The sequence below is a fragment of the Rhinopithecus roxellana genome, chromosome 12 (genome assembly GCF_007565055.1).
Source record: "Rhinopithecus roxellana isolate Shanxi Qingling chromosome 12, ASM756505v1, whole genome shotgun sequence".
In the NCBI taxonomy this organism is placed as follows: Eukaryota; Metazoa; Chordata; class Mammalia; order Primates; family Cercopithecidae; genus Rhinopithecus; species Rhinopithecus roxellana.
The window spans coordinates 130,344,403-130,366,990 of record NC_044560.1 but is presented as its reverse complement, the minus strand read 5'-3'; the positions used below and the strand labels follow the sequence as shown (position 1 = coordinate 130,366,990).

Genomic DNA, 22,588 nt, shown 5'->3' with positions numbered 1-22,588 from the left:
GTAATCCCAGCTACTCAGGATGGTGGCATGTACCTGTAGTCCCAGCTAGTCCGGAGGCTGAGGCAGGAGAACCACTTGAACCCAGGAAGTAGAGGTTGCAGTGAGCTGAGATCACACCATTGCACTCCCTGATACTCACCACACACTTGGTCAGGTGTGGTGGCTCATAGCTGTAATCCCAGCACTTTGGGAGGCCAAGATGGGAGGATCACTTGAGCCCAGGAGTTCGTGACCTGCCTGGGCAACAAAGTGAGACCCTATCTCTATTTAAAAGAAAAGAAAAGGAATGCTCTTTAAATATAATAATCTAGATGGGTCGAGAGTAAAAGAATGGGGAAAAGATATGCTATGCAAGCATGAAGCATCAGAAAGGCAGAGTGCCTATATTAGTATCAAATAAAGTTAACTTCAGAACAAGGAATGTTAACCAGGAATAAGGAGAGATATAATGACACGGGTCAATTCATCTAGAGGACATAACAGTCCTAAACATTTGTGTGCCTAATTACAAAGCTTCAAAATGCATAAGGCAAAAATGGATAGAATTGAAGAGAAATGGATAAATTTCCTGCAATCACAGGGTTAGATTTCAAAACTCCTCTCAATAATTGATGGAACAAGTAGAAAATCAGTAACGATAGAGAAAACTTGAATAACGTGACCAACCTACTGGCCCCAATTGACCCTTATAGAACACTGCACCCACCAACAGCAGAAACACATTCAATGCAACTTCACATAGAACATTTACCAGGACAGACCATATGCTGAGCTCAAAAGCAAGTCTCAATAAATTTAAAAGGATTAAAGTCCTCTACAGAATGTTCTCTGACCATGATGGAGCTAAATTAGAAATCAGTCATAGAAAGATCTCTGGAAAATCCCCAGATCCCGTCTCCATCACTGCCTTGCGTGTGACCTTGGAATTGTGCTGCAGCTTCCTCACCTGTGAAGTTAGTACAATTGTAGGCGCTTCCTCACTGGGTTTTGTGAAGAGTGACTGAGTTCATCTGGCACACAGCAAGTGCTATGCAAGTGTTTGCTCTCATTGTCTTGGTGACACAGGACCGGCCGGGGAGAACAGGCTCCCACCAGCCTGGCTGCAGGACCCCAGAGCAACCGCTTATCTTACCATGGCCCTCTCTGTCCTCCCTGCTGGCAAGTAAGAATGGCCAGGGTCCCTGTAGACCATATAGATCTGAGGGGCCTGAAGGCAGAGGAGATGCTGAAAAGGGCCTCCCAGACCTCCCACCCTCACATTCCCAGCACATGATAATGAAAACAGCAGCTGTCCTCCGCAGAACACACGTGCAAAGTGCTATGCTAGGCACTGGGATGGGGATGGAGTGAGGGCTTGATAGAGAGAGATGAATTATACAGCCTCCTGCAAAATAAAACCAAAACCCCAAGGCACAAAGACCCAGGGTCTGACTCAGCCTCTCCAGAAACCAAGTCTCTCCAAACCCATCTTACTGGTCAATGCTGTCATTCATGCAAAACAAAACTATTTGGCCAGGCGCAGTGGCTCACGCCTGTATCCCAGCACTTCAGAAGGCCGAGGCGGGTGGATCATCTGAGGTCAGGAGTTCGAGACCAGCCTGGCCAACATGATGAAACCCCGTCTCTACTAAAAATACAAAAAATTAGCCAGGCGTGGTGGCTGGCACCTGTAATCCCAGCTACTTGGGAGGCTGAGCCAGGAGAATCGCTTGAACCCGGAAGGTGGAGGTTGCAGTAAGCCGAGATCGTCCCACTGCACTCTAGCTTGGGCAATAAGAGCAAAACTCCATCTTGAAAATAAATAAATAAAAACAAAACAAAACAACAACAAATATTACTCAGTGCCTAGTACACACCAGAAATGCACCTCTTGTTTTAATTGAGGGATGACTGAGTGTTGTTTTGTTTGGAACTTTGCTGAGAGCTGCTCACTGTTGAGGGAAATCATGTCTCTGACAGCAACTCCACTCAAACTCGAGACCCAAGTTAAGACCCTTGCACTAGCTGCATTAGCAAATCATCACGTTCACAGTGACTTGTATTTGCACAAACATACTCATTCGTCAACTATTTCGATGTGTCAGATATCGAGTGGCAACATAATTCTGTTAAATGATCTTACTTCTCATCATGCCACTTACTCATTCTAAGCAGGCACCGACTGTTGCATTTGTCTTCTGGTGTAGCCACACCCAGGCATTTGTGTATTGCCATAATATTACTTTATTAGAAGTCACTTCCCTGCTTTTTCTCCTTCATATTGCAATTAGGGTGTTATATTGATTTTTCTGCAAATTATGCATGTAGGAAGATATATTAGCCTTGAATTTCAGCTCATGGTGGAAAAGGATGTATTAAAAAATATTTGTTATAAAAAGAGGGTGTTGGGTCTGCAAGCACTGAAAACTCACTGGTGTAAGCGAGAAGCCCCATTTGAGGGGTGGCAAGGGCAGAAGGAACCCACAGCAAATGAAACAGGACCAGAGAGGTTGGAGGAAACCAGGAGGACACAGAGCCTAGAAGCAAGGAGAGAGTTTCTAGAAGGGTGGCTAACCTGGTGAAATGCTCCCTGGAGGTAAGACAGAGACTGGAGGCATGGATAAGGGGTTGTATGTGCCCCTGGTGCAGCTGGGGTTGGGGGAAGGCGGGCAAAGCCCAACTACTGGCTAGATCTGAGGTTTTGTGGTTTTCTGGCCAGGAGGGCGTGAGGAAAGGAGGACCTCGGGAAAAGTTGAGGACAATGGCTGCAGAGACAGCCTAGGAGCCACCTAGAGATGGACGAGTGAAAGCAGGAAGGGCTCAGAGAATGGGAAGAGGGAGGTCAGAGGACTCATCGCACCAAGTGACCAAGGGAGAGTCGGGAGGGATGGGGGCCATGGTCAGAGTGAAACCTTAGAAATGCTGACTCCCGGCTGGGCACAGTGGCTCATGCCTGTAATCCCTGCACTTTGGGAGGCCAAGGCGGGTGGATCATGAGGTCAGGAGATCAAGACTGTTCTGGCTAACATGGTGAAACCCCATCTCTACTAAAAATACAAAAAAAAAAAAAAAAAAAAAAATTAGCCAGGCGTGGTGGCAGGTGCTTGTAGTCCCAGCTACTTGGGAGGCTGAGGCAGGAGAATGGCGTGGACCTGGGAGGTGTAGCTTACAGTGAGCCGAGATCGCGCCACTGTACTCCACGCTGGGTGACAAAGCAAGACTCCGTCAAGGAAAGGAAAAAGGAAAGGAAAGGAAAGGAAAAAGGAAAGGAAAGGAAAAAGGAAAGGAAAGGAAAAAGGAAAGGAAAGGAAAAAGGAAAGGAGAGGAAAGGAAAGGAGAGGAGAGAAAAGAAAAGATGACTCCCAGACAGGTGCCATGGCTTACACCTGTAATCCCAGCACTTTGGGAGGCCGACCCAGGTGGGTGGATCACTTGAGGTCAGGAGTTAGAGATCATCCTGGCCAACATGGAAACACCCCATCTTTACTAAAAATACAAAAATTAGCCAAGTAAGGTGGCGCACACCTGTAATCCCAGCTACTTGGGAGGCTGTGGCAGGTGAATCACTTGAACCCGGGAGGCGGAGGTTGCAGTGAGCTGAGATCATGCCACAGCACTCCAGTCTGAGCGACAGAGCAAGACTCCATCTCAAAAACAAAGGGGTAAAAAAAAAAGAAACGTTAACTCCGGAGGCAGTCCTGAATGGTGACAAGACCTCAAGTGTGGCTGCAGGAGGCTGTGGGCTGAGGGGGCCTTGGAGAGGAGGGGCCCAGTTGGTGGGTTCTGGCCAGGCTGCTGCAGGTCAGCTACCAGCCAAGTCCTCAAGGGTGATGGCACCAAATCCCACCCCCTACACTGGACCCTGAGTCCCACAAGGGCGGGGACTGGCCTGCTGAGTCATGTTGCTACGTCACATCTGAAGATTCTCAAACATCTGCTAAATGAGTGAATGTGTGGGAGGACTTTGGGTGCAGAAGAGAGTGGGCCCCAGGGCCAAAGTCTCCGATGAGGGAGGGAACACGAGTGGGAGCTGTCCGGGTGATAGCGATGGGAAGGGGCAGAAAACAGCTGGCTAGAGAGTGTGACCCTCAGGAAAAGGGCCCCTGGCTGGGCGGCAGAAGCAGTGACCAGCAGAGAGGAGGCCACTGGTCTTCCCCAACCCTCCTGTGAGGACGCCACCATATTTGTCACGGCAGGTCTCCTGGGTGCCCTCTCAGCACCTCACACACCTGGCCCTCTCCCTCTGTCTAAAATGCTCCTCCCTCTCCTTGGCATGGACGACTCTGTTTCTGCCTTTAGGACTCAGCCCACTTCACCTCCTCAGGGGACCCTCCTCTGACTGCCCCCATGCTCTACTGTTCTGTTACTGTATCCTGTTTCGTTCCTCAGTAGCACATTTTATGTGCATCTGCAACATCATTATATAGAAAATATTAGTACATTTCACGTGGACTGTGTGACTGGCAGAATAGGCCCCGCCCATCAGCACCAAAGAAGTCTCTATTATAATCCCCAGAACACGTGAAGATGTGACCTTACTCAGCAAAAGGGACTTTGCAGCTGTGATTAAGTTAAGGATCTGGATATGGGGGGGATTACTCTGGATTATCCAGGAAGGCCCAAAGGAATCACAAGGGTCCTTATGAATGGAAGAAGGAAGTTAGAGAGAGAGATTTGTAGATCCTATGCTGCTGGTTCTGAAGATGGAGGAAGGGGCCACGAACCAAAGATGCAAGTGGCTTCGAAATGCTGGAAAAGGTAAGGAAACAGGTTCTCCCCATAGAGCCTCCACAAGGAGCCAGCCCTGCCAAGAACTTGATTTTACCCCATTGAGATCTATTTCAGACTTCTGACCTCCAGAACTATAGGAGAATAAATGTGTATTGTTTTAAGCCACTAAATTTGTGGTAATTTTTTGCAGTAGCAATAGGAAACAAATAGGGCTATAGGGCTTTCATTGGATTTTTTGGGTTTGTGCTTTTTTTTTTTTTTTTTTTGGAGACAGAGTCTCGCTCTGTCACCCAGGCTGGAGTGCTGTGGCCAGATCTCAGCTCACTGTAGCCTCAACATCCTGGGCTCAAGCAATCCTCTACAGGGGTATCATTTGAAATGATGCCCATCCAAAACCATTTAAAAAAACCATCAATAGGCCAGGCGTGGTGGTTCAAGCCTGTAATCCCAGCACTTTGGGAGGCCAAGATGGGCGGATCACGAGGTCAGGAGATCGAGACCATCCTGGCTAACATGGTGAAACCCCGTCTCTACTAAAAATACAAAAAACTAGCCGGGCGAGGTGGCGGGCGCCTGTAGTCCCAGCTACTCGGGAGGCTGAGGCAGGAGAATGGCGTAAACCCGGGAGGCGGAGCTTGCAGTGAGCTGAGATCTGGCCATTGCACTCCAGCCTGGGCCACAGAGTGAGACTCCATCTCAAAAAAAAAAAAAAAAAAAAAAAAACCATCAAGACTTGCAAGTGTCCAAGTGACCAAGTGAATTGCTAATGCCTGCCATACCGCAGTTAATTCCACTTAGGAGAAGGGAAAAAACTGCCACCTATTAAGGTTAGTCTTGAATTACAAAAGGCACAAATTAGGTAATATCTTTGGGACCTATTCTTTGAATAAAATAGGATGTCCAGTGTTGATTTATCTGTTTACTTGTTTATTATCAGCTCCTCTGCCTCTCCAGGGCAGGGATGGGGCTGATTCCTCACCTGAGTGTGTGGCACATGGACAGGCTCAACAGGCATCTGTGAAATTTTTAGAGGCATGTGAACCAGAGCAACTCCATCTTGAATAGGAACTGAGTAAAATGAGGCTGAAACCTACTGGGCTACATTCCCAGACGGTTAAGGCATTCTAAGTCACAGGATGAGACAGGAGGTTGGCACAAGATACAGGTCATAAAGACCTTGCTGATAAAAGGGGTTGCAGTAAAGAAGCCAGCTAAAACCCACCAAAACTAAGATGGCCACGAGAGTGACCTCAGGTCGTCCTCACTGCTACACTCCCACTGGAGCCATGACAGTTTACAAATGCCATGGCAACGTCAGGAAGTTATGCTATATGGTCTAAAAGGGGGAGGCATGAATAATCCACCCCTTGTTTAGCATGTCATCAAGAAATAACCATGAAAATGGGCAACCAGCAGCCCAACCAGCAGCCCTCGGGGCTGCTCTGTCTATGGAGTAGTCATTCTTTTATTTATTTATTTATTTATTTATTTATTTATTTATTTATTTATTTTTTGAGACAGAGTCTTGCTTGGTCACCCAGGCTGGAGTGCAGTGGCGAGATCTCAGCTCACTACAACCTCCGCCTCCTGAGTTCAAGCAATTGGAGTAGCCATTCTTTTATTCCTTTACTTTCTCAATAAACATGCTTTCACTTTATGGACTCGCCCTGAATTTTTCCTTGTGAGAGATCCAAGACCCCTCTCTTGGGGTCTGGATCGAGATCCTTTTCCTATAAAAGAATGACCATGGGTGAGTGAATTATGTGGTGGGGAGGTGAGGAAGAAGTGTTCCTCAAGAAGGCCAGATACCTGGGGTTGCCCTGGAGAGACTCCCAAGGGCCTTGAGGGCTAGGCTGAGCTTGGACAGTGCTGAGGGCCCACTGGCATGGGGGAAGGAGCCTGGTCCTGGCCCCAGCCCGGCCCTGCCTCTAGCTGACTACACAGTCTTTAGCAAGCTATTCCTTCTCTCTGGGTCTCAGTCTCCTAATCCATAAACAGGGAGCATATTCCCTGTTCCAAGCATTCTCCTTGGCTCTCCATGGTTCTTGTGAGGAACAGGAGGTGAGAAGAATTGCAGGAACAGCAACCAAGTCCAGCTGCTATTTAAAGCCCAGGGTAGCAAACGTGGATGCTTACAGAGGCCAGGCCAGCAGGCGACTGCAGTGGGCAGTGGGAACGGGGGTGGATGGGAGCAGACGGTGACACCAGGCAGGAATGCCAGCCAAGCGCTGCCAGATCTCCCAGATTTTCAAGGAAAGCAAGAAATCTAAATTTGTGAGTGAATGTGCTCCAAGTGTTGGCATTCAATTCCCAGTTTCTTAAAACCGTGGGCCAAGGCTGGGCACGGTAACTCACACCTGTGATCCCAGCACTTTGGGAGGCCGAGGCGGGCAGATCACTTGATGTCAGGAGTTCAAGACCAGCCTGGGCAACATGGTGAAACCCTGTCTCTACTAAAAATACAAAAATTAGCCAGGTGTGCCAGGCGCGGTGTCTCACGCCTGTAATTCCAACACTTTGGGAGGCCAAGCCAGGTGGATCGCGAGGTCAGGAGTTCGAGACCATCCCGGCCAACATCGTGAAACCCCATCTCTACTAAAATACATAAAGCTAGCTGAGTGTGGTAGTGCACGCCTGTAGTCCCAGCTACTCAGGAGGCTGAGGCAGGGAAATCTCTTGAACCCAGGAGGTAGAGGTTGCAGTGAGCCAAGATCACGCCACTGCACTCCAGCCTGGCAACAAAGCGAGGCTCTGTCTCAAAAAAAAAAAAAAAAAAAAAAAAAGAATCACTTGAACCTGGGAGGTGGAGGCTGCAGTGAGCCAAGATTGTGCCACCACACTCCAGCCTGGGTGACAGAGGGAGACTCTCAAAATAACAACAACAGCAACAATATCAAACCTGTGGGCCAGACACCACAAGCTGTGGGTGTTTGCCGTCTGACATGTAGTTTATTGGGGCTTGGGACGGGGGCAAAGAAGTTCTGTCTGAGATACTGGGTCCCAGTGGGACTTTGAGAAAACATCTAGGCAGTGACGGCTGTCCTGGCTTGGAGATTCTATGTCCCTGTGATGACCAGGGCAACGTCCAAGACAGTGACACTGATCCTGTTACAATTGTACCCCTCCTGCCCACACAAGGCTGTAGGGCTCACAGAGCACTCTTCCATAGTAGCCTCACCGAATCCTCACAACCCTGAGACGTGGGCATCTTTCTCCCCGTCTTTCAGGGAAGGTCACTGAGACAAGGGGAGGAGTGCGGCCTGGCCAAGCTCACACAGCTAGTGAGCAGCAGAGCTGGAGCTCAGCTCTCCCCACCCCATTCCTCGTCTTTCAGCTCTGCAGGGGAAAACGAGGAATCAAATCTGCCAGGAGATGCCACAGCCCCAATCCCACCCAGGCCTCAGATGGGTCCCTCCCCAACCCCGGGCAGAGGCAGATAGAAAGCTTCTCACCAGACTCCGCTGACACAGCGCGTAGACAGCGCCCGGGGCATGATCTCCGAGCCCTGCTGCATGAAGCCCCCCACGGGAAACCACAGGCTGTTGCCCAGCGTGTACTGGTTCTCCAGGATGTGGGGGCGTGCGCGCAGGCATGGGTGCGGGTTATACCACTCGTAGGGGCTCAGCCTGTGGAGAGACGTGCAGCGGGTGGATGGAGCCCAGGGCCCAGGTGGGGAGGAAAAGGAGAGAAGCAAAGGAAAAAGATGAAGTCACGGTGATCAGAAGAAAAGGGGGAGAGATGGAAAAAGGAGTGAGATGGACAGAGACACACAGAGAAGAGGCAGAGAGAGATGCACAGAGATGGAGACAGAAGAGGCAGAGACAGACACAGAGATGCACAGAGAGAAATAGAGAAAGGAGGAGGTAAAAAAGGGAGAGGAGGGAAGGGGAGAGACCTGAACACAGAATCACAGAGCACAGTCAGAGCCACAAGGGGAAGAATGAGACTCAGACACAGGGTACAAAATTGAGAAAGGAGGGTGCAGGGAATCCAAGGCCCCAAAGGGGAGGCCAAGGACAGTTCTGAGAGAGAAGGGGCAGGTCAGTCCCAGAGGCCCCGGCTCATGCCTCCTCCAGCCCCTTCCTTCCCAGTAGGCAGTGGACTCACCTGGCAGCCAGAAACAGGACACAGCTGACAGCCAAGTAGGCAAGAAGCATGAAGAGCCACACGGCAGGGGAGAAGGGGTCCAGGAAGGAGAAGTAGCCAGGCTTGCGGCCCTGTGGGGAGAGGGAGTGAGACCCGGAGCCACCCCTGGCCTGAGCCTCACACCCAGCCCCTGCCCCACCAGGGACTTGGGAGCCTGACCGGCCCATCTGAGGTCCTGGGGGAGTCTGGCTCCCACTCGAAGCCTCCGAGCCTCCATGCCAGGCAAGCAGCCCACGGTCTCCAGGGGAACCATACCATGTGCACTCGGTAGAGGATACTGATCCCCAGGGTCATGAAGGGCTTGGAAAAGTCGATGACCTTCTCCCGCTCAGCTGTGATGGTGAAGGCGGCCACAGCCAGGTCTGCCTTCTGCTGGAGGGAAAGCCAGGCGGGGGCAGAGGCGGGCAGAGGGGAAGACAGAAGTGGACAGTTAGAGAGAAATGCATGGAGAGTGAGCAACTGAGGGAGGTGAGAGAGAGAGAGGTAGGGAGCAGAAGGGGCCAGGAGCCTGGACTGACTCCAGGAGTCCACCTTGGGCCTGAAATCGGACTCTCATCACATATCCATCCTCATCATCTCACGTCCCCAGGCACAATGACTCCATCCCCTAGGCCTCAACTGTGCCCCAGCATCAAGGGCTGGGGATGGGGGATCTCCCCAGACTCCAATTCAAGCAGCAACTTCTCCCTAGGGCCATAAAAGAGCCAAGGTCCTGAAGCGGCTGAGACTGGCAGAACTCGAGATAATACAGGCCCAGACAGAACACAGAGCAGGGAGAGAGGATGCAGGGCCCAGAAATGACCCCGGGTGGGGAGGAAAGGTGCAGGTCAGCATGTGTCCACAGCCAGTGGAGACATAACCCAGGCCCCGGCCCAGTGTATAGTCAGGGAGATAGGGCACAAGCCCCAAACAGCATCCTGGTCAGGAGATGACACCAGTACCAAAGCACAATCCTGGATGAAGGAGAGGTGGCCCAGGCCCAAAACTTCACCTGGAGTCAGAAATAGATGGCACAGGACCCAGATACAAACCCAAGGTCGGTGAGAGATGGCACAGGGACAAAAGATAACCACGAGGTAGAGAGAGGTGACACAGGCTAAAAACAAAATCCACGGTCAAAGAGAGAGCAGCCAGGCCCACCGTGAAATCCAGGGTTGGGGAGAAAGGACACAGACCCCAAAGATGACCCCAAGCAGAGAGGGAGATGGCCCAGGCTAAACAGCTAAAGCCAGGTACAGGAGAGATGGCACCAGCCTCAATATAACCGAGGAGCAGAGTGAGACAGCACAGCCCTGAAGCATCATCCAGAGGCGGCAGTGTGGCAGGGGCCCAGAATGTGGATTTGGAGAATCTCTCTGGGAATTCCTGGGTGTTGAGCATAGGGAACTTCTCTCCCCTTTCTCGTACACTTGCCACTTTTATGACTAATACGTTAGTCGTCGCGGGAATCATCACAGCTAATACATCACAGCTAATACATACAGCTAATACATCACAGCTAATAAAAATAATCTAATTATTTTAAGCACCCACTGGGGGTCTGTCCCAGCAAGGCCCTGCTTGGTGGCCACAGCCTCATTTCAGAGAGGAGGAAGCAACGGCCTTTCAGGTGGGCTCCAGTCCTGGGGCCAAACGCTCAAGATCCCACTTCCTCCTGAAAGCCTAAGGGCCCTCGTCCTTTGTTCCCACACTGGCCTTCTCCTCACTCACTCCTGGGGCCATGCCTCAGGCCAGACACCTGCCTCTTGCTGGGCCGGGCAAGGACAGTGGCTCTGCTCCCAAAACACTCCTCGGATCTGTCCATTTCTCTACAACTCTACCACCTGGGCCTGGGCCACTGGTACCTCACTCCTGACTACAGCACTGGCCGCCTCCCCGGCGGCCCCTGTCGCCACTCATAACCTCCCAGTCCATTCCTCACATATAAGCCAAGGGGACAGTCTCCTGTTTAAAACGTGTCATGGCTTCCCCCAGCACCTAAGACAAAACCCTCTCATGGCCAAGAGGCCCTGGCGACCTGGGGCTCAGCTGCCCTGCCAACCTCCCCTCATATCTTCTGTCTTGCCAGCTCTGCTCCAGCCACGATGGCCTGTTCTTTCCTCAACGCAGCAGGCTCATGCCCGCCTCAGGGCCTTTGCACATGCTCTCCCCCAAGCTCTTCTTCCCCATTCCAGGCTCCCATCACACCCACCCCTTCAGCCTTCCCCAAAGCAGCCTCCAGACCCCACCTCACTCCTACCCTAGGGTCCTCTCACATTCCCCAGGCCCTTTTTTTTTTTTTTAAGATGGAGTCTTGCTCTGTCACCCAGGCTGGAGTGCAAAGGCGCAATCTCAGGTCACTGCAACTTCTGTCTCCTGGGTTCAAGTGATTCTCCTGCCTCAGCCTCCCGAGTAGCTGGGATTACAGGGGCATGCCACCATGCCCAGCTAATTTTTGTATATTTTGTAGAGACAGGGTTTCACCAAATTGGTCAGACTGGTCTCGAACTCCTGACCTCAGGTGACCTGCCCACCTCAGCCTCCCAAAGTGTTGGGATGACAGTCATGAGCACCATGCCAGGCCCCATCACCCTGTTCTTAACACGACTGGAGATGGCCTTGCTCAGATGCTTGGTAATAGGCTGTCTTCACTCCATTACAGGTTCCTTGCCTGTCTGGCTCAGTGGGGCAGCCCAGAGCCCACAGATGGCAGGTTCCCAACAGATCCTGCTTGGGTTTGACCGAGTACAGCCTCTCTGACTGGCATTCCAGGCAGCCGATGGCTCCCCCACCGCATTCCTGGGCCATTCGCCACCCCTCTCTCTCGTGCCAGCTTCTTTCTGGCTCTGTCTGAGACACCTGTCCACCCTGTAGAGCTGGATCCTATCCATCCCTCCAGGGCCCCTCATGCCTTCGCTCCTCTGGGATGCCATTCATGGACCTCTACTCCCTGGACACCACTTGATCTCAACACATCGCTCAATTTGGAAAATATCTGTTTCTTCTCTGCCTGTACTGCTAAATCACAAACATTTCAGAATCAAGGCCAGTTGGACATGTCATGTGCTTCTGGCACTGCTCAGGGGTCAGCTTAGAGCAGGATCTGCTGTGTCTCATGTCCCATCCTCCTCCGCTGAAACCCAGGAATGTTGCTGCTTCCTCTGGGGCCCTCCCAGATGCAGAGACCTCTTCTTCCCTGGTACCACAATAAAACCTCACGTAGTCAGACACTCGCACGCACACAGCACTTACCCCGTGCAGCCACTGTCCCAGGGTTTTCCCTAGAGTAGCCTGTTTGGTCCCCAGAGCAACCCAGTGCAGAGGGACCTCCATTTCTACCATTCTACACATGAAGAAACTGAGGCACAGAGACTAAGCCTCTTGCCACAGTCGACCCCTGGATTCGGAACCACTCCCCGCCTAGGGGCTTTATCTGCATGCAGCCCTGGTCACTCCAAGGCTGGGGGTGCCTGAGGTCAGGCCTAGGTGGGTGACTCCTCCCTGGATCCCAGGGAGTTCAAGAAATGAGGGCTTACTGATGGGAGGAGTCAGCGAGTCCTTGAACTTCTGGCCAATATGGTGGCAGCAGCAGCCTCCACCTCTCCCTGACACTGCTCCACATCCAATCTTCCATCCAGCACCATCCCAGGCAGAAGCATGGGGGTTGTCCTGTACATAGCCTCTCCCTCACCCCTCACTGCATCCATCCTCAAGCCCCCTGATTTTGACCCCTAAACACCTCTGGAACAGAGTCACTGCCCTCTACCTCCGCCACTCACACCTGCCCATGCCACCATCTCTGACTGAATAGCTGGTCTCTCTGCCTCCCAGGACACACAGCCTGCAGCCCCAGAGATCCCAACATATGACAATCTGGTCACAGTATTCCCCTGCTTAGATTCTGCAATGGGCCGGGCACAGTGGCTCATGCCGGTTAACCCAGCACTTTGGGAGGCCGAGTCAGGAGGAATGCTTGAGCCAAGAGTCCAAGACCAGCCTAGGTAATGTAGCAAGACCCCATCTCTACTAAAACTAAAAATAAATAAATAAATTCTGCAATGACTCTGCTTGTTCATATTTTTATTTTTAGAGACACTGTCTCACTTTGTTAACCAGGCTGGAATGCAGTGGTGTAATCATAAGTCACTGCAGCCTTGAACTCCTCAAGCGATCCTCCCACGTCAGCCTCCTGAGTAGCTGGAACTACAGGTGCGAGCCACTACGCCTGACTAATTTTATTTCTTAGAAAGACCAGGATCTGGCTATGTTCCCCAGGCTGGTCTCGAACTGCTGGGCTCAAGTGATCCTCCTGCCTTGGTCAAAGTGCTTGGATTACAGGTATGAGACATGGCGCCTTGTTCTTTTTATTATTACTATTATTATTATTATTTCTGAGACCAAGTCTTGCTCTGTAGCCCAATCTCTGCCTCCTGGGTTTCAGGGATTCCCCTGCCTCAGCCTCCCGATTAGCTGGGACTACAGGCGTGTGCCACCATGCCTAGCGAATTTTTTATTTTTAGTAGAGATGGAGTTTCACCACGATGGCCAGGTTGGTCTCAAACTCCTGACCTCAGGTAATCCGCCTGCCTCAGCCCCCCAAAGTGCTGGGATTACAGGCATGAGCCACTGCGCCCGGCCCTATTTTTTGTTATTATTATTATTATTATTATTATTTGTTTTTGAGACGGAGTCTTATCACCCAGGCTGGAGTGCAGGGGTACAATCTTGGTTCAGTGCAACCTCCCAGGCTCAAGCAATTATCCTGCCTCAGCCTCCTGAGTAGCTGGGATTACAGGTGAATGCCACCATGCCCAGCTAATTTTTGTATTTTAGTAGAGACAGGGTTTTGCCATGTTGCCCAGGCTGGTCTTCAACTCCTGACCTCAGGTGATCCACCTGCCTCAGCCTCCCAAAGTGCTGGGATTACAGGCATGAGCCACCGCACCCCATCTTGTTCTTAAACTGTCATCCAAACACCCTACCCAACCCGATGAGGCCCTGACCACACCTATCACCCCAATAAGACTGTGCTCCACACCTGTTCCCCTTATGACACCCTGCCTTACACCTGGCCCCAAAACGTCCTGCACCATCCAACCCCCACAGCCTCACCCCCTACCATCTTGCCCTGTGTCCCACATTGCAGCCACACTGCCCTTTCCATTTGTTCATTCTTTCATTTATTTACCTGCTTGACAAATATTTGGAGAGCACCCTCCACTAGCCCAGCACAATTCTAGCTTTGGGGATACAGTGGTCAGGTAGCGACAATGCTGTGATGAAAAATCAAGCAGGCAGCAAAAGAGAGACTGGGGGAAGACGACGTTTTAGATCTGCTCCCCCCTATTCAAATAAGGGGGGTCTTATTTGAATAGCAACATGAAGGAAGTACAGAAAAGGCAGGAGAAGACCTAGGGGGAAGATTCCAGGCTGAGGGATCAGCGGGTTCAGTCCTTGAGGTGGGAAGAGACTGGCAGCATCCAGCAAGGCTGAAGCAGAATAGAAGGGGCAGGGAAGGCAGCAGAGTGGGGCCCAGAGCCTGGCAGGGCCTTGCAGGCCACAGTAAGGCAACTGGATTCTGCACCTTAGGCAATGGAGGACATTGCATGAGGATGTCATATAGGAAGGTGTGAACAGAGGGTGACATTATCAGACCACAGGCACAAGAGTGGATATGGGAACCAGGGAGCCAACTGCAGATGCCCATGGTGGTGCTGGGGGCAGGACTGAGTGGCAGCAGTGGTGGTGGAGAGAGATGGTGAGATTTGGGTTTCATCTGAAGGTGGGATGGAAGGATCCTAAATGCTGCAAGTTCCTCCTAGGCTCCTTCTAGAGTCTTTGGAGCCCCCTTCCCTCCTCCTACTCACTTTTCATTTTGAAAAGAAAGGCTTATTTATTTGTTTTTGTTTTTGAAACAGAGTTTTGCTCTGTCACTCAGGCTGGAGTGCAGTGGTGTGAAAATGGTTCACTGCAGCCTCAAACTCTTGGGCTCAAGTGATTCTCCTATACCTCAACCTCCTGAGTAGCTGGGACTACAGATGTGTGCCACCTCGCCTGACTAATTTTTTCATTTTTTGTAGAGATGGGGGTCTCACTATGCTGCCCAGGCTGGTCTTGAACTCCTTGGCTCAAGTAATCCTTCCACCTCGGCTTCCCAAAGTGCTAGGATTACAGGTGTAAGCCACCATGTATGGTAAAAGACCTATTTCTTAGAGATTACTTCCCCATCCTGACCCTCTAGCCCCTACCCTGATGGGCCCCCTCACAGTTATTTAATCTCTGAAATGAAATCAGGAAGAATTTGAATGACAAGTCATCCATAATGATGGGGGGGTGTCATCTAAATGCCCAAAGCCAATCAAAGCACTTGTGATAGTCCCTCAGCTCCCAACCCATCCTGTATACCCTGTTCTGTGCAAACCATATTCCTGCTTTGCCCGCTGCGCTCTGCCAGGCTCTGCCAATAGGGGGCGCTACAGGGAGGCTGCCAGACTGAGGAGGGAGGAGGGATTGCTCCTTCCTGTCTCCTCTCCCACCCCAGCCTTCTTCCACCCCCTCCCTGGCAGCATCGTTTCTTCTCCTGGCAGCAGATGAATCCGGTGTGCAGTTTCCCAACATCTACAAACCCATCTCATCCAGCCTCTCTCCAGAACCCAGCGCCAGCTGCAAGCACCTCTCCCGGGGTCTGACTTTCAGTTCCACGGAGCCCTTCCTCTAAGTTTCCAAGAATTTCAGCTCTTCCCTTTCTTCCTTCAGAACTAGAGATGTGGCCACTTCCTGCCATGATACTTCCATGACACCTGAGTGAGGGGTGGGAAAGCTATGACCCTTGGGCCAAGTCCAGCCCATCTGCCTGCCTTTGTACATAAAGTTTTATTGGAACACAGCCATGCCCACTGTATTGTCCATGACTACTTTCCATACAACAGAAGAGCTGAGGAGTTGTGACAGTAAGGCCTTAAAGCTGAAAATACTTACACTCTGGCCAGAAAAAGTTGGCTAGGTCGGTGCAGTGGCTCATGCCTATAATCTCAGCATTTTGAGAGGCCAAAGAAGGATTGCTTGAGCCCAGGAATTCAAGACTAGCTTGGGCAACACAGTGAGACCCCATCTCTACAAAAACTTTTTTTTTTTTGAGACGGAGTCTTGCTCTGTCACCGGGCTGGAGTGCAGTGGCATGATCTCGGCTCACTGCATCTCCGCCTCCCAGGTTCACACGATTCTCCTGCCTCAGTCTTCTGAGTAGCTGGGACTACAGGTGTGTGTGTGCCACCATGCCCAGCTAATTTTTGTATTTTCAGTAGAGACAGCATTTCAGCACGTTGGCCAGGATGGTCTCGATCTCCTGACCTTGTGATCTGCCCGCCTCAGCCTCCCACAGTGTTGGGATTACAGGTGTGAGCCACTGCGCCTGGCTGCTACAAAAGCTTTTAAGAATCAGCTGAGCATAGGTGTTTGAGACCAGCTTAGCCAACATGGTGAAACCCCATCTCTACTAAAACTACAAAAATTAGCCAGGCGCAGTGGCAGACGCCTGTAATCCCAGCTACTCGGGAGGCTGAGGTTGCAGTGAGCCAAGATTGCGCCACTGCACTCCAGCCTGGGGCACAAGAGCAAGACTTCTTCTCAAAACAAACAAACAAACAAGCAAACAAAAACCCCTAGAGGTCTGCACCATGAGCTAGCCACTGGTGCCTGCTCAAGGCTCCATACAGCATTCCTATTTGCCATCAGCACTTTGCGAGTGAATCTCCGGATCTGCTGGTTACATCTGGCCCAGGTGGCAGATCAGCTCGCACGCAGCCTGGACTGGCTGCAGAGTCTCTGACGCTCTGGACCTCACTCCAAATGAAAAGCCTTATGGGGTGTATAGAAAGTAAATGGATTGAAGTAGCACATCCCAATGTGGTACAAGTTGTCACCAAAATCCAAAAAGTCCACCAAATGTCATAGCATCAACCCAACAGCACCCCTCCTCGGCAGTCTAAGTCTCAGCTCTGTGGGGCCCCTCCTCTGAGCTTCTAAGTTTTCATCTTTCAAACTCTTCCCCTTGTCCCTTAAGGACTAAGCGTGGGCCGGGCACGGTGGCTCAAGCCTATAATCCCAGCACTTTGGGAGGCTGAGACGGGCGGATCACAAGGTCAGGAGATTGAGACCATCCCGGCTAACACGGTGAAACCCCGTCTCTACTAAAAAATACAAAAATCTAGCCGGGCGAGGTGGCGGGCGCCTGTAGTCCCAGCTACTCGGGAGGCTGAGGCAGGAGAATGGTGTAAACCTGGAAGGCGGAGCTTGAGCTGAGATCCGGCCACTGCACTCCAGACCAGGCGACAGAGCGAGACTCCGTCTCAAAAAAAAAAAAAAAAAAAAAAGGACTAAGGGTGGTAGCTGCTTTCTGCCGTTGCTACTGCCATGACCTCTTAATTTTCTTTTTACCGTTTAAGTTAGCTGGTTAACAATTTTACATTTAGTTAACAATTCTTTATACTAAATGCTGTCTGTTCAAATAACTGATATGATTCTATTCAAGTAAATGAGGCTGGGTTTTGTTTTGTTTTTGTTTTTTTTTGAGACAGAGTCTCGCTGTCACCCAGGCTAGAGTGCAGTGGCACGATCTCGGCTCATTGCAACCTCCGCTTCCTGGGTTCAAGAGATTCTTGTGCCTCAGTTTCCTGAGTAGCTGGGATTACAGCTACTATATAGTAGCTGGGACTTTTGTATTCTTAGTAGAGACGGGGTTTCACTGTGTGGGCCGGGCTGGTCTCGAACACCTGACCTCAAGTGATCCACCCACCTCAGCCTCCCAAAGTGCTGGTATTACAGGCGTGAGCCATCGCGCCCAGCCCAGGTTTTGTTTTTGTTTTTGAAACAGGGTCTTGCCCTGTCGCCCACGCTGGAATCCAGCAGCGTGATCATAGCTCGCTGTAGTCTCGAACTCCCAGGCTCAAGTGATCCTCCCACCTCAGCCTTCCAAGTAGCTGTGACTACAGGCATGCACCGTGCCCAGCTATTTTTTTTTTTTTTTTTTTTTTTTTAATATTTAGTAGAGACAAGGTCCTGCTATGTTGCCCAGGCTGGTCTTGAACTCCTGAGCTCAAACAGTCCTCCTGCCTCAGCCTTCCAAAGTGCTGGGATTACAGGCGTGAGCCACTGCACCTGGCAACCGGTGCTGTTTTGTATCCAGACTGGACCCTGCCAGACTGGACCCTGCCAGACTGCCATCCACCAGGTTTAATGCCAACTGCACTTACTCAATACTTCCTGCTCATCAGATCTGATCAGCATAATGTTGTCAATGTAGGGGACCAGTGTGAGGCTATGTGGACTGTAGAGTTCAAGTTCTTTGCAGCCTAAATCAGGACAGAAAGTGGGAAAATTGACGTCGCACTGAGCAAGACTGTGAAGATGTGAACCCTTGCCTTCTGGTAGCCCTTGGAAACTGGTATGGAGAAAAAAGCATCTGCCAGGTTAGTAACTCACACCAGCTGCCAAGGGCCGTGCTGACTTGCTCTAGTAGAGAAACTTCATTTGGGACAGGAACTGCAATTGGAGTCACCCCTGATCACGTTGACAATAATCCAAAGTCATTCTTCCAAAATCTATCTGCCTTCTGTACAGGCCAAACAGACCAGCTGAATGGGGATGGGATCACTACCCCTGCTTCTTCCAAGCTGTTAATGGTGACACTAATCTCCACAATTTCCACAAAGGTTAGAGAATTGCTTTTGAATTACTATTCTGGGAAAGACAGGGAGTTTCAGGAGCTTCCACGTGGCTTTTTCTACCATAATGGCCCTGACTCCATGGGTCAGTGCGCCAATGACAGATTCTGCCAGCTACCATGTGTGTCCATTCCAGTTATACAACCAGGACCTGGGAAAACACAGAGTGATACCGTGGCCCCATCAAGCCCCTTCTGAGTTAACCTGGGTTCAGATTCCATCAATCACTTGACCACATAAGCCCCACTGTGTGGCCTACCAGTCAAAGCAGGAAAAATCAAAATGATATGTCATCCATGAAAATGACAGGGAGTTGTCTAAATAGCTAAAAGCCGATAAAAACACTCAATGCTGAGGAGCCTGTATAGAAACTGTTGTAGTCTTTCTGGAAAATAATTCAACAAAATATCACAAAAACCACAAAAAGGGTCTTCTTCTTCCACCGGGTTATTCTATTCAGAGAACCAATCCTAAGAAAATACGCTACAATGCAGGCAAAGCTTTTGTGCATAAAGATGCTTGTTGGCCGGGTGCAACGACCCATGCCTGTAATCCTAGCACTTTGGGAGGCCAAAACGGGTGAACCACTTGAGCCCAGGAACTCAAGACCAGCCTGGGCAACAAAATACAAAACCATTAGCCAGGCATGGTGGTGCACACCTGTAGTCCTAGCTACTCAGGAGGCTGAAGTGGAAGGAGCACCTGAGCCTGGGGAGGTTGAGGCTGCAGTGAGCTGTGATGGCACCACGGCACTCCAGCCTGGGCAACTGAGACCCCAACCTCAAAAATAAAAAAATGTTTGTTAATGGTTATTTATAAGAGCACAAACAATAAAAACACCTGGAAACAACTAGTTATGAAAAATGGCTAAATAAATTATGGTACATCCACATGGGATTACTAGTATGCGGCCAGGTAACATTCTGTTTAGGTTAAAACAATAATATTATATTTGGCCTTCGAGATGGGCAAAGCTTTTATTTTAAAGACTGTTAAAGACTGTTATTTTAAAGACACTGACTGTTAGCAAGAGTATGGGAAATTTCACATTCTCATGCACTTTTGATAGGAATATAAATTGGTGAAGTCTTTTGGAACAGCCATTTGGCAGTATACACTTAGAAAAAATTCATACCCTTTGACCCAGCACTTTCACTTCTTGGAATGTATCCCTCAGGAACACTCCCACAAATCCACAGGCCAAGTTTATCGTGACACTGGCTATGCTAGCAACACTGGAAGCCATCCAAATAGCCATCAATATGGGATATGGTAAATAATTCATGCCGAGCCACACAATGGCATCCTTATATCCTCACTTGAATTTTAAGCAGGCATCTCAAAGAAAACTCTCGTTTTCCGGCCCCAGCAAACTGCTCCTCCCGTGTCCTCCTTAGAGTGGAAACCGGCCTCGCCGTTCGCCAGGTGCCCTGGCCAAACCCCACAGTCACCCCGATTCCTCTCTTCCTCTTATGTACATCCAAGGTGGCTGCATGCCTGACACAGCTGCCACTCAAACCAAGGCAACATCTTCTCTTATCCACGCCCTCCAACAGCTTCCTAAATGGACCATTCTGTTTCTACTCTTGTCCCACTAAGGTGTTCCTCGAGACAGCAGCCAGTGCAATCATTTTTAAATGATTTAAAAATTAGATACCGCTGGTCTATGCATACAGTGGAATATTATTCAGCCATAAAAAGGAATGCAGGTCAGGCACAGTGGCTCACGCATGTAAGCCCAGCACTTTGGGAGGCCAAGGTAAGTGGATCACGAGGTCAGGAGATCGAGACCATTCTGGCCAACATGGTGAAACCCTGTCTCTACTAAAAATACAAAAATTAGCCAGGTGTGGTGGCGTGCGCCCATAGTCACAGCTACTCAGGAGGCTGAGGCAGGAGAAAACTGCTTGAACTCAGGAGGCGGAGGCTGCAGCAGTCAGCCGAGATCACACCACTGTACTCCAGCCTGGGCGAGAGAGCAAGACTCTGTTTCAAAAAAAAAAAAAAAAAAAAAGGTGGGGGGAATGCAGTACTGGCATATGCCATGATGTGGATGAACTTTGAAAAGTTGGAAACATCATGCCAGGTGAAAGACCATATACTGGATGTAGCCCACATATTGGATGATTCAATTTACGTGAAATATTTGCAATAAACCCATGGAGACAGAAAGATGGGTGGTTGCCAGGGGTTGGGGTAGCGGGGAGGGAATGGGGAGCAACTGCTTAATGGGTATGAGTTTTCTCGGAGGTTATGAAAATGTTTTGGAGCTGGATGGCAGTAGTGATTGCACAACACTGTGAACGTACTAAATGCCACTGAATTGCACTCATTAAAGTAGTTATTCTTATGTGACAAACTTCACCTCGATAAAAAAGAGAAAAAAATTGACCAGGCTGGGCACAGCGGCTAATGCCTGTAATCCCAGCACTTTGGGGGGGGCCAAGGCAGATGGATCATTTGAGGCAAGGAGTTCAAGACCAGCATGGCCAACAAGGCAAAACGCTGTCTCTATTAAACATATAAAAATTAACCGGGCATGGTGGTGTATGCCTGTAATCCCAGCTACTTGGGTGGCGGAGGCACAAGAATTGCTTGAACGCAGGAGGTGGAGGTCACAGTGAGCCATGATCGTGCCACTACACTCCAGCCTGGGCTACAGAGTGAGACTCTGTCTCAAAATAAAATAAATAAAATAAAATATCATGGCACATTCTTTGCTTAAAACTTTTCAATGGCTTTGCAGCACAATAAAAATAACAGCCAAGGCCAGGCATGGTGGCTCACACCTGTAACCTCAGCACTTCGGGAGGTCGAGGCAGGTAGCTTGCATGAGCCAAGGAGTTCAAGACCAGCCTGGCCAACGTGGCAAAACCATGCCTCTACAAAAAATACAAAAATTAGCCAGGCATGGTGGAGCGTGCCTGTAATCCCAGTTACTGGGAAAGCTGAGGTGGGAAGAACACTTGAGCCTGGGAGGTTGAGGTTGCAGTGAGCCAAGATGGCACCACCGCACTGCACCACTGCACTCCAGCCTGGGTGACAGAGCAAGACCGTGTTTCAAAAACTAAAAAATAATAAAAAATAACAGCCACACTCCTTAGCAGTGACTGTGAGGCCCTGTGATGTGGGCCCTGCTCTCGGATCTCTCTGTCCCTCACTCTTTCCCCTTCACCAACTTTTCCCCTCAAGTCTGTATACACATGGGCTCTCTACTTGGAAAACACTCTTCCCCCAGATCCATCCTTTCACTCAGCAATTATTTACTGTGCACCAGCTGGGTGTCAGATGGTTCTAGGTGCTGGGGATGCAGAAGTGAGCAAAACAGTCAAACTTCTGCCCTCGTGAAACCCTCCCTGGTGGGTCTTCTCAGGACTGTATTCCCCACCCCTTTTAGGTCTCTCCTCAAACGCTACCCAACCACCTTGTCTAAAACAGCATCCACGCACCAGACACTTTTATCTCCTTACCTTGCTTCACCTAACACGATATTAATATATCCGCTGTCAGTTTCCCCCACTAGAACATCAGCAGTGCGGGTGGGGGGCGGGAATGGGGGGGACAAGGAGCACATCTGCTCATTACACTGCTGCCCCCTAGTGGCCGAAATGGAGTGGGCACAGAAGAGTCTCAATAGTTACTCGGTAAGTGATTTTGTTTTTCAGTAGCTGGTTTGTTTTTGTTTTTGTTTGAGACGAAGTTTCGCTCTTGTTGCCCAGGCTGGAGTGCAATGGCGTGATCTTGGCTCGCCGCAACCTCTGCCTCCCAGGTTCAAGCAACTCTCCTGCCTCAGCTTCCCGAGTAGCTGGGATTACAGGCATGCGCCACCACATCCAGCTAATTTTGTTTTTGTATTTTCAGTAGAGACGGGGTTTCTCCATGTTGGTCAGGCTAGTCTGGAACTCCCAACCTCAGGTGATCTGCCTTTCTTGGCCTCCCAAAGTGCTGGGATTACAGGCGTGAGTCACTGCACCTGGCCTAAAGGTAGCTGCTTTTAAAGATGAGGCAGATCTATGTGTACTAACATGGGA

The 22,588-nt window shown here is 50.2% G+C and overlaps 1 protein-coding gene across 2 annotated transcripts in view; it reads right to left on the bottom strand.

The window, feature by feature from the left end:
• The window catches only part of GRIK5 (glutamate ionotropic receptor kainate type subunit 5), a 75,335-nt gene that overhangs the window by 17,210 nt on the left and 35,537 nt on the right, over positions 1-22,588 (bottom strand). Inside the window, exons 13-15 of one of the 2 annotated variants that reach the window (XM_030942690.1) lie at positions 9,112-9,228; positions 8,818-8,927; positions 8,163-8,336 (exon numbers count right to left, since the gene is read on the bottom strand). In XM_030942690.1, the coding sequence (XP_030798550.1) occupies positions 8,163-8,336; positions 8,818-8,927; positions 9,112-9,228 (401 nt within the window). The remainder of the gene's footprint in view (positions 1-8,162; positions 8,337-8,817; positions 8,928-9,111; positions 9,229-22,588) is intronic. The other variant, XM_010358984.2, reaches the window with a different exon arrangement.